General features: G+C 50.3%; 1 protein-coding gene across 3 annotated transcripts in view; it reads right to left on the reverse strand.

The window, feature by feature from the left end:
• The window catches only part of ptprfb (protein tyrosine phosphatase receptor type Fb), a 132,863-nt gene that overhangs the window by 10,328 nt on the left and 110,035 nt on the right, over positions 1-12,500 (reverse strand). For all 3 annotated transcript variants that reach the window (XM_083690360.1, XM_083690361.1, XM_083690359.1), the window contains 5 exons: positions 10,620-10,774; positions 6,966-7,078; positions 4,024-4,121; positions 1,505-1,628; positions 1,029-1,204 (listed from right to left, as the gene is read on the reverse strand). In XM_083690360.1, coding sequence (XP_083546486.1) covers positions 1,029-1,204; positions 1,505-1,628; positions 4,024-4,121; positions 6,966-7,078; positions 10,620-10,774 — 666 coding nt within the window. The remainder of the gene's footprint in view (positions 1-1,028; positions 1,205-1,504; positions 1,629-4,023; positions 4,122-6,965; positions 7,079-10,619; positions 10,775-12,500) is intronic.

The raw sequence follows: 12,500 nt of genomic DNA on the forward strand, positions 1-12,500 counted from the left end.
CGAGGAGAAAAGGCGTACATTTTTCCACAAGCCAAGATCCTCCTGTAGAGGACATTTCCCTGGGTGTTCTTAGACAAGAGGTAATAGCTAGGCTTGGTAAATCCCATTGGATGAGAGTGATTGCTTGCTGCTTTACACACACATATGGATTTACAGTCACCACTGTAATTAATATGTATTGGTTTTTGAGTTAGGGCTGCTCATTCCATCAGGCTGATACACTCTGACAGTGACAGGTAAATAGAGCAGGCCAGGCCAGAGCATCACCTGCCCTTGCTTCCTTTCTCATCACTCTCACTCACACACACACACACACACACACACACACAGGGAAGAAAAGCAGGCGTGAGCATCATCACCTGCTGCTGTTGCCCCACACGTCATGCACACCCTATCACATGTCACGTCTCCACCGGCCCTTGACGTACGTATGATGGGGGGAGGGAACGAGGCCTTCACTATTTGTAAATGAGTCATGTCTCATTTACATGTTCTCCTTGTCCTATGTGACCTTCTGGGATTTATCTGCTTGGGGAGACCGAGATCTTCCCTCATGCAGGGGGGAGTCGTGGCCTTTTTCATGATGTCATATGTGACAGCGTGGTTTGTGTGTGCGCAGTGAGTCAGTGAGTCAGTGAAGGGCAGCAGTGGAGGTTCTGCCCTCCAGAAGCCTGGGCCGGGCCGTGACTCATCAGGCCCGTGCGATCAAAGCAAGAGGGCAGATAATCTGCTATCTAGAACAACAGGGCAGTGTAAAAGACATTCCAGGAGAGAGATAGAGGGGATAGGAATGTATGCAGGACCTGCAGGAGGCAGACTTTATTAGTAGAAAAGAGGTGTTGAACGAGCAATCCAAGTTGGCTAATAATACCTTCTATAGGTCGATTAACAAAGACATTTTCTTTATAATTGGTGATTACAAATAATTGAATATTTCTGGATATGGCTAACATCCTGGTTAGAGTCCTCTCCCCTCCCCCCCCCCCCCCCCATCCCCCCCCGCCGCCTCGATCCACTCAGGTACTCACCCTGGACTTCTCCTCCAGGCGTGTCATCATGACGATGGTGTTGGCTCTCTGCTCCCACACCATCCTCCAGAACTCACTCAGCGTCTCCAGCAGAGGGCCTTGCGTGGCGATGTAGGCGTTCTGCTTCCTGTAGCCGTCGATGTAGTTGGCGTTGACGTAGTCACTACCCGGTACTGCTGCAGTTGGGGGGTGGGTGGGGTGGGGGGGAGCAGAGGGGTATAATGAGATTACAGACATCCGACACAAACGTTGAAGAAAAAAAAAAAAAAAGACGTAGGAAATGGAGAATGTTCTTCCATTTGGTGTATTATTCATAAAATACAGTATCAAGTAACATGTCAGAATACAGAACATTTAGAATACTCAGTACAGAAAAACAAGCATCTACTTGTGTGAATAAAGCAAGCTGTAGTCAACGGCTATTTGGCAGTAAGTGAATGCTCTCTAAACAAGTCACACAGTAGAAAGGTTCTCACCGTCTACAGAGGTGAGCACTACTCTGGAGTGGTCGTAGGCGATGACATTTGCATAACGATTCTTTGGCTTGTTGACTTCCATGTTGGAGTTCTCCCAGGTGAACTGCTGGGCTGGATCGATGGACTATATGAAAGAAAAGAGAGAGAGAGAGAGAGAGAGAGAGAAAGTAGGGGAGAGAGAAGGAAATAGTTATTAAGTCCCCGGGGTGTCAGGAACATTGATAAGTGAGTATTCCAACAGGGGGTTAAATAACGGCTTCACAGGAACCCACAGGCGAGCTAGCCTCTTTCATACCCTCCCCTGTGACTGTCCATATTGAATTACCTATTTCTGACTTCCAAGCAATCACATGCAAAGCTAATGGCGGTCTCCTCACTCGCCCCCCCCCCCCCCCCCCCCCCCCCCCCCCCCTCCTCTGCTTCTTACGTCATCCGGCTCGTTGGGCTGAGACGCCACTGGGTTGGATCTATATTGATCTCAGGCGAAATGGGACGGCCTCCCTCCCCCCCCGGCTCGATAACGTCATGGAGCCTCTTGTTAATCCACTTCAATCTCTCCTGCTCCGGCCGGAACCACGTCCATCAACTCCCAAACCTTTTCACCTTCCCGACCGATCGGGAGAAAGAGCAACGCCCTGCTCTTTGTACCCACACTGCATATATATATATATATATATACACATATACGTCCATTAGGCTCCTCGTGTGTGGCCATGTTGAATTACCATGACGACTACTACAGTAGATATACTATGGCAACGGTTTCTCTCAAACGGAATTCAGGGCTCTTGTAGGGTGCGGCTACACAATGAGCTCCGATGAAATGTTACATATTTCATGTCATGTCGTTTCGGAGTCGGGAGCTTTATGTTATTCATGAGTCGTTCAGAACGCCGCATGACAGACTTGACAGAGAGAGATGATTTGGAGGGAAAGTTCCACTGAAACAACTAGCTGCCGTCCGTAGCACAGTAAACAAAGGCAAACCCCTATAGAGCCCCAAATTGCCCAATAGTAAAGAAGCCATTTAAGCTGTGGCGCAATCACTGATGAGCACCACACACTGCCAATTTGTCTGCCAGCGGCCTGGCGGTTCGAAAGGGAACATTTAATTTGCAGTCAAAACATGTCACAGTCGTCGGACAGCTTCGAGAAGACGGCAGCACGGTAGGCTGACGACATCTGGCAGACATGTTGAGGAGAGGGTGGGAAGGAGAGAAGCGCAAGCCGGCGCTCCTCTTCCCACTGACATGGCGGGAAAGCACTCGATGAAGATAATGATGGTGCTAAGCGTGTAGGACGGCCGCGTACTGCTTACATGAGGAAAATAACCTGTCTGACTGAGCCTGTACACACCTCCAGACTGACAAACACTGCTCATTAGTGCGGCTACACCACTCCTCTCTGCTCCTTTGCATGCCCACAGCGCACGGAGAGGATCTGCCCGCGTTGAATTGAATAAATAAAGTGGAAATAGTTGGTTTGAATGGGGGTGGGGGGGGGGGGGGGGGGGTTTCTGTTCTGTTCATTCTATATCTGCCCAGGCCTGCGTGGGCATAAGCCTGCCCAAAGCACCCAGGCCTCTCCAGACTCTGTACCCAGGAGGAGGGTACCGCAGGAGCAGCCGGAGAACGTGACTGTGACAAACCGGCAGAGCTGTGCCACACTGCCTCCCTTGGCACCGAGACGGGCACACGGACTGACGGCCATCTGTTTGGCCGAGGAGGGGGTCCCCCCTAGGTTAGTACGGTGGAGGGCAGAACTGAGATGACTGATGAAAGCATACAGTCATACAAGGACTGGCATTGGTACAGGGTGTTTACAATGGCTGAATAGGCTAGGGAGGGCAGGTGTTGAGGAGGCAGTGGGCAGAGCATCAATATGCTTAGACAAAAGAGGTTTTCCTCCCCAGTAATACGGTTGAATATGGCACAGTTGCACCATGAGGGATAGGGCTGATTAGACAAAATGGAGACAACGGTAAAGACATGGGTAAAAAACAACCAACGTCTTCCTGTAATCAATGATGTCTCATCACCCCTTTCTCTCCCCGTTCCCATCGGCAGCTAACCTCTTGCTCTCGCTTTCAGCGATCCTTTCTGAAAATGTGCCACTTTAAATGCAAATTTCCTCTTTTTAGGGGGGAGACACTGACGGTGTGAGTGGCATGGGGGAGACTGCTGAGGAATAACGTTCTTTCAGGAAAAATAAGACGCACTCAGGTTTCTTAAGCAACCTATGCCTCCCTAGCTCACACTCACAACCTATGGGGCTGGGTGGAGATTCAATCACAGTGTAAGTGGGTGTTAGACAATTAAGTTGGTGCTAGCGGAGTTGATTGTTTGGTTGAGCACCAACTGGCTCAATTTCATTACTATGTAATAACAATAATGTATTGTGTAACAGCATGTTTATACAGTGCTGTTACTAGAGTAACTACAGGGTTACTACATGGGTATAGGGACAACTTGAAGTCAAATGTTTCTAGTGTCTATAGTGTTAGTCTACGTTTCTCTTACCTCGTACTCCTGGGAGAAGCGGAGACCGTCGTTGGCCTTCAGACGCTCTATGTGGTCGGCCAGGTCACTGACAGAGATGGGGGGATGCTCCCTCATTCCTGAAGAGGGAAAGAAGGAAGAGGGGGAGAAAACATACAGAGAGTGAGACACTGCTGTCTACAAAACAAACACACACAGACACACAGACACACACAGACACACACACACACAGACACACACACACACGGTTGACCACAGGGATGAGTGAGGCTGCCAGAGGGTCCATGGAGTGGCTGTATGTGAGGAGAGTGAAGAGAGAGGGATAGTGAGAGAAAAGGTGAGAGAGATAGAGCGAAAGAGAGAGAGAGAGAGAGAGATAGCTGACATGTCGGTGACATGCTGGGCGTGGCGGGGGGGCAGAGGTGGGTCTGGGGGCAGTGATGCTCATGAGTGACTGGGCATGCTCCTGAAAGCAGGAAGCAGACATCTCCCTGACCACACAACGCTGTGTTGGTGTCAGTGGTGGGATCCAGCAGGATGGCGGCGAGAGCCAGATCTTCACGTCTAAACACATCAGTCTCACTGTCACTTCCCAAAACTCCCCAACCGGTCAACAGCAAACTTTATTCCCTTTCAAAGTCCATTCCTCACAATAGATAAATTCGCCCCGGCCTTAAGTGTCGTCAGGATTTAATCCTGCATTGGGGGGGGGGACAGAAAACCCCCATTGCGCTCTAGATCGCTCATTGTGGGTTATTGGATGATTTATTGCTAATCTACCGACACAAATTCCCCGCGGCTCTGAACTTGGCGAGGATCTGCGCTTAAATGGATTTGGAAAAACTTGCCTCATGCGTCTCTCCCTACTGTAACCGTTGCATGAAGACGCTCCGAAGCCACCAAGAGAGTCATAAACTTAAGTGGCTAACAGTGTTTAAGACATGAGAGGACAAATACATATATCAGGTATCCGCTTTGAGAAGTTACTAACTTCCATTAGTGTACACATTAGCATTACGGTCTCTTAAAGCAGAATTGGTTGAGCATGTCTGTGAGGTAATGGGTCATGCTCTCAGATGAATTCCTGCTACAAGCTCATTATAGCCGCAACACTGACTGCTAATGGTGGCTAATCGTGGCCTTTCCACAGGAGCAAACCTCACGAATTACACTAATTTAATAGCAGAATGCTTTGAGACTGTGGCCCTTCAGCACATTAGCTTAGAGGTGCGTGTGTGTGTGTGTTTGTGTGTGTGTTGAGTCAGGTCTTTTGGCAGTGTTGTCACTTCAGCAGAGAGAGAGAGAGGGGAAAGTAATTTTAAGGTAACATTGCTAATTGTAGCATAACCGCAGCAGAACAGCTTAATTCCCCATTACAATTTTAGACATCTCTAGATGTTAACTGAAGTGGATCGATATTCGGAGCCTGAGGAGACAATTACATCATTCAAACACAGAGGCTACTGTACAAGCTTGTGGGCAGAGATGTCTGTCGTGATAGCGGTGGGAGAATGGGAGCGGGGACGGAGTGAACGGAACAAAAGAGGTAGAAGGAGGAGAGGAGAGACTGCGTATGTGAAAATACACAGGAGGAGAGAAAGACTAACTTGGAGTGTTGGGGCAGCAGTGAGAGCTGGGACCTGTAGAGAGAAGATGAAGGGGAAGGAGGAACAAGAGAACTATCAATGGAGAGGCTATAACGCCAGGGGATCCTCCTCTCACACACACACACTCACACGCACACACGCACACACGCACACACACACACACACACACACACACACACACACACACACACACACACACACACAGCTGCTCGAGCTAGGAGTCAGGATAGCAAACGGCTGGTTAATAATCATGCTACTGTGATCTCAGCTGGTCACTCTCCCTCCTGTGTCTCAGTGCAGTAAGACTCTCTCTAGTCTACACATACTGTACACCCACACCGCAGTATGTCCCCAGCTCATTGGTGGAGAAACGAAAACTTTGCTTTTAACAGCTGGTGGAACGTCTATCCGACTGGGGGAGATATTGACTGAAACAGTGAAGTAGGGAGAGAGAGAGAGAGAAAGAGAGAGAGAGAAAGAGAGAGAGAATGGAGGTAGAAAGAGCAGACATAGATGCTGAGAGAGAAAAACGGAGAGAAATCAGAGAGAAAAGAGGTGGTGTAGGAGGAGGGGCAGAACAACTTCTTATAAAAGCCCTGCTTAATTCCTCTGCAAGGTTCAAAGAGGGCTCAGTGTGTGTGTGTGTGTGTGTGTGTGTACAGAACGGTGTGTGTGCCGCTTTAATAACCTCCGAGCGGTGCCAGAAGAACACAGACGAGGGGCTGACATTTTCTCTCAGCCCCATTGTTCTCTCTGCTTCCCTCACCTTGACATCAGAGGCAGCAGGACTCATTACCAGTGAGGGAATGAAAGGGAGCTCAAGCAGGGAGAGGAGGAGGAGGAGGAGGAGGGGAGGAGGAGAAGAGAAGGAGGAGGAGGAGGAGGAGGAGAAGAGGGAGAGGGCTGATCTGAGCCCACTGACAACTCTCTCGTGTCACTGGAGAAGGGGGGACAAATGTGGCCCTCGATTCCAGAACACAGGAGGAATCTGTATTCTCCTCACAAGGCGCCTCTGTTATCGTACCGTATTGGCCACTGGACTGTAGTCACATGTGTCATTGATCAGCATTGTAGCCAGAGGGGGAAGTCATGAAATATACATGTGGCACTGTTAGTAAGTAGCATCACTTTTTGCACCAGTCAGCAGAAAACATCCATGCTATTAAGCGTGACAAGAGCTTGTCCCAAAGAAAGGTCTAAAACAAAGGAGGGGAGTCTCTCTCATTGTCGTACAGTAAAGGAAACCTCTGCGTGTCCTCCTTGTACGAGACGCCCCCCCAGGGCACTCACGCAGAACATACACTGTAGGACATCATATGTGTATGACGGAGGAGTGTTGTCAGGGCAGTGCAGTACCTGGGGTCTGGTAGTTGAGCCTCCTCATCTCCACGGGGTCGGAGGAGTTGGCCAGCAGGGAGTCCTTCACGCCCCCTGAGTGTTCGTCTTTGGGTAGGGGGGACGCCCGCTTCCTGGAGGGTTGGAGGGCAGAGAGGAGAGGGTTATAACCACAGTTATAACACCCGTGTCCCACACAGGCACATCTACTGCATGTGCTTCTACTGCACCTATGTTCTAAGCATTCTAGAACAGCTTTGTCATTGGTGCTGCTGGTTTCATTTGATTTCTAAATCAGAGCTCCAAGTCCCTGATGACATTCATGATCATTCTGAAGAGAGGCCTGCTCAAGAGAGAGGACAGAGTCCAAGACCATTACCCCCCATTGAGGCCTGAGGGGTTTTGATGATCTAAAAAGAAACTGAATCGCTATCCTTTCCCGGTTGTGTTTGTTTGGTGGTTAAATGACAGCTGTTGTGTGTATGTGGACAGTTTTCACGTGTGCGTGTCAAGTGTGTCAGTCTGCTGTTTACTGGACTCCCAGACTGAGAAGGGGAAAACAGGCGGATGCAGTAATTAGCCCATCAGCTGGGTGGCACAACACTGGATAATTATACCAGTCCTCCTGCACCTGCGCTGCCTACCCGAGACCAGACCAGACCAGCCCGGCCCAGCAGAGCTCAGCAGAGCGTAGCGTACTCCATCAGGTAGAGAGAGAACGCATCGGTCCGCACAGGCCGACCGAATTCTAATGTAGAGACAGCCAACATCTGTCAGGACACACACTCTCGCACGCACACGCACACAAATAAACACAGACATATAGACACACACACACACACACACACACACGCACACACGCACACGCACACACACACAAATACGCTCACACACAAATATACTTACGCTTGAACCCATGCATAGGCACACACATGCATGAACGCACACATACTCACAAACTCTCTCTCGCTTACACACACACACACACACACACACACACACGCACACACACACACACACACATACACATGCACACTCACACACACAGCCTGACTACAAATGGAAATGTGCTGCGGGAAGCGTCAGACACCCTGTGGAAATTTCACATCTCATTGCGCTCCATTTGCAAATTCTGAGCGCGGTTTAGGCAGCCAGCCTTTCCTGAGAGCCTTCCACCATGGTGAGAGAAAAAAAAAAAAGTACATAAAGCTAGATAGTCTAGGATTTACAAGGTCCACCTCGGCACTCCGAAACCAAAACACCGCCACCTGTTATCTGATGCTGCTGGGCTTACGCTAATGCTAACAGCGTGACGGCTAATCTTTAACACCCATCTCTTCCTCTCCGGGTGAATGCAGAGCAGAGCAGAGCAGAGCAGAGCAGAGCAGAGCAGAGCAGAGCAGAGCAGGTCCCTTCCCTCCTCCCACACTGCTGAGGTGTGGAAGATGAGCTGGGCCTGTGATCCCCCTCCCTTCCACTGTACAAACAGAGGCCAATGCTATGCTTTAGTGACAGGCTAACTTAAACATGGCAGGCATGCTCAATGGAGGTATTCATCCTGAGCTATAAAATGGGGGTAAGGTGTGTGTGTGTGTGTGTGTGTGTGTGTGTGTGTGTGTGTGTGTGTGTGTGTGTGTGTGTGTGTGAGAGTGTGTGTGTGTGCGTCTGCTTGTGCGTGTATGCTGTGTGTGTGTGTGCTGTGTGTGTGTGTGTGTGCTGTGTGTGTGTGCGCGCTGTATGTGTGTGTAATGTATGTGCGTGCTGTGTGTGTGTGTAACATATGTGTGTGCTGTGTGTGTGTTTAGCGTATGTGTGTGCGCTGTGTGTGTGTGTGTGAGAGAGAGAGATGAGAGAGAGAGAGAGAGAGAGAGAGAGAGGGGGAGAGAGAGAGATGAGGGTGGGTTTAATGAAGAGAACTGAGCCCTTTGTTAAGACTCTGCCGTGATGAAAATGTGAAAAAAAAAAGGCCAGAAAGGTTTTCACAGAGGAAAATGTCAGCTGAGACGATGGGAACATTTCTATTTCAACGGCTCCCCCACCTGGCATTTACTGTACAATGGACCATTCAGAACGAGGGGGGACAGGAGCAGGCTGACTTGGCGTAGGACAGACTGGGGGTAACCTTGAAGGGGCACACTGGACACACGCAATGGAACAGCACAGACACACACCTCACAAGAAAACACGTACAGAAACCAGGACACGGACACCGGACACGGAACATGCACTAAAACAAACAAAGTGACCCAAGTTGTTTTCTTTTGATCCCAGTACTGAAGGGCTGCAGTGTCTGCTGTTTTTTCAGCTTTAGCATGCACGTTATTGCTATATATACACGGGGCTAAGAGAAACCATTGACGGCGCCCTCTTTCTGTTCAATCCACAACTACACTTGATTCTACAAGTGTCTGAGGAGCAAAGAGAGCCAGCAGATCCTGCAGTCCTAACATAGGATGGATGTGGTGGCGGTGGACACCACCAACTGCACAACGAATGGTAGGGTCATTGAGGGGGGAGGTGTGTGTGTGGGAGGGGGGTGGGGGGGGGTGGGGGTTGGGGGGGGGGGTGGAGTCATGGCTGAAACGTGACAGGTACCCACCTTTCCTGTTTGCTGCTTTCACAGATACAGGGAGCGGAGAGAAGAGGAAAGACAAGGGTCATTATTAGAGGTCACAGGGTGGATGCCAACACAGGGGAGGAGACTACGGCGGCTTTAGCCAGTGTGTACCAGACCCACTGCCCTGTACTCTGGGACCGATAACCACTCCAGTATGTCGGAAAACAAGACGTTGATATTTGGTTAAGGACCTACAGTACAGGACAGTCATTACCATGTCAGAAGACCACAGGCCTTCCTTTGGAACACCAGTATTTGTCCTGATGGCCGCAGGTCCTGGTTCGACAGTCAAAAAAGGTAAAATATAACTATTAGTCATATAGAGAGAGGTCTGCAGTAGAATGTCACTCTGCCACCCCCCCCCCCTCACGGTGCCTCCTGTCAGTCGGGGCGCGGTGGTGAAGCTGCGTTGACACATCCTGAGAAGGAGGTGGGGCTCCACAGCAGTGAGCCATCGGAAAGCCTATCATTAGCCGGCCTGCCGGCCTGCCAGCCTGAGTCGCTACAATAGCTAGCCTCTGTCACACAGCGGTCTACAGGCTGGAGATGACAGGTCAGAGAATGGCCCTTAGAACAGTAGCGTGGCAGAACAGGGATGGAGCCATCAGTGTGTTTGTGTGTGTGTGTGTGTGTGTGTGTGTGTGGGGAGGGGGGAGCTGGACGAGGGCTGTATGAGGCCACCTTCATTTCAAGCTGCCCTTTCTTTTGTGAGGAGTGACAGGTTAAAAAGCAGGGGAGGACAGAAAAACAAGTTTTTCTTTCTCTGAGGTATGTCAGAGTTTAAGTGTTCTTGCGGGAAAAGGATGACGCCGACCGAGTCTATAACCAAACTCCCCCACCTTCCGGACCGAACTTCAGAAGCAGGGATGATATTATGGTAATGTATTCAGATCTTTCGGTTTCAAGTCCTAGGAGAAACAGGTGCAGAGTAGCAGGAGGGGAGCATATCTTCTGTGACACCATCCCAATCACTGATGCAATGAGTGGTAACCTGCATCGAGGGGGTGTCTCTCTCTCTCTCACACACACACACACACACACACATACTGAGGCCTCACCTCTTGAAGAGCAGGATGGCAATGACGATGATGATGATGAGCACCACGGCGAGGACTGGTCCCATGACCCACAGCATCTCCGGCTGCTCTACACTCCGAGCCACGCCAGGGGCCACCTGGATGGGGTCTGAGTACGGACTGGCCGAGAACGTTCTCTGTAGGAAGGGGAGGAGAGGAGAGAGGGGTTAAGAATACATACTACATGTACTGTATGTGAACACATGGTTTAAGGGGGGGGGGGGGGGTTATTTAACACGGTATAGAAGGGACCACAACGCTTTCAACTGTTGGCGTCCTCCCTCCATCTAACCCTGTTAGGTCCGTTTTTACTTTCACTGTAGTCACACGCTAGCCATAGAATGTAGAGACGGAGAGAGAGAGAGAGAGAGAGAAAGAGAAGACAGAAAAGGGAATGGGAAGTGTGTATGTATGTGTGTGTGTGTGAGTGTGAGTGTGTGTGTGTGTGAGTGTGAATGTGTGTGTGTCTTAGCAGCAGAGATAAATGGGGGCAGAGGAGAGGACTCATCTCCTCTTCATTAGTGTTCATACCGTGACGGAGAAGGAGTGGGGGGACCAGGAGGAGGAGGAACTATTCCCCCCGGTTTTAAATAAGACATCTCCCTGCTCTCTGCTCTTTAACTGAGGGGGGGGGGGGGGAGAGAGAGAGAGACAGAGAGAGACACAGAGAGAGAGAGAGTGAGGTGGAATAAGAGGCAGAGAAGCAAGAGAATGAGCCAGAAGGAAGGAGGAGGAGGAGAGGTGAGAGAAAGACAAAGGGAGAAGAGGAGAGAGAGGTGGGAGGGAGGGAGGGAGGGAAGGAGGGAGGGAGGACGAGGGATCAGTCTGTCATTAACGCTCAGCGTGTCGCCTTTATCTGCGCATGGAGAGGGTATGAAGACAGATACCAGCCCCCAGAGGGACGGCCCTCGCCTCTCTCCGGCTACCAGCATGCACTGGGAGCACCGGGTAGCGTAATCCGGATCATTAGACGCGCAGCACTCTGCTCTTAAAACATGCAGGAAGATATTAATTGGAAAGATAAGCAGAAATTAGCTGGAAGAGACCCAAGTCATGGAGTTCTGTTATCTGTAATACTCATGGGCCAGGCGGGGCGACAAGGGAGTGTGTGTGTGTGTGTATGTTTGCTTGTGTGTGTGTGTGCATGTGTGTGTGTGTGTGTGTGTGTGTGCGTGTGCTCTAGCATGTCTTAGTGTGACTCTGACTGAGGGAAAGCAATGAGATAAGATAAAATGGTGTGTGTGTGTGTGTGTGTGTGTGTACGTGCGTCTCTGCTTCACCATGTATCCAATGTGTCTACACGAATACGTGCGAATAACAGACTCCTGCGTGTTACATGGTGTTGACTCGGAGAGTGCAAAAGGGGAGATTATCCAAACTAGGCCACGATCAAAACAGCTGAGCAGCAGAACGCAGCAGCGTAGCAGCTACCGCTAGCATCTCCCATGCCAGCAACCTACTCTGGATAAACAATGCATATGTCATGTGGATGTTAGGCTGCGTCTCTGATGGAACCACTCTCGCTTTGGGCACTTCCCCCCCCCCCCCCACCGCCATCCCCTATCCCCGTCCCTGGCTTCCTTCCTGTCCTTTCTGCACAGACAGAGTCCCAGGAAGGAGGAGAGAGAGGAAAGTGAACAAAAGAAACCTGGGAACTTTTGTGTAACAAATGACTGCAGCTGTGCCTGTGCGCTCTGGCCATGGTTGCCAGAGGAGAGGAGAGGAGAGGAGAGGAGAGGGGGGAGGAGGAGAAAGGAGAGGCAGAACAAAATTAGAGTGCTTTCTGCCAGTCACGCCAAACACTGGGATCATCCATTTGAATGGCCCGATCTGATAAAAGCTCAGTCACGCAGCTCCTAATGC

Source organism: Argentina silus (genome assembly GCF_951799395.1).
Source record: "Argentina silus genome assembly, chromosome: 18".
Taxonomy (NCBI): domain Eukaryota; kingdom Metazoa; phylum Chordata; class Actinopteri; order Argentiniformes; family Argentinidae; genus Argentina; species Argentina silus.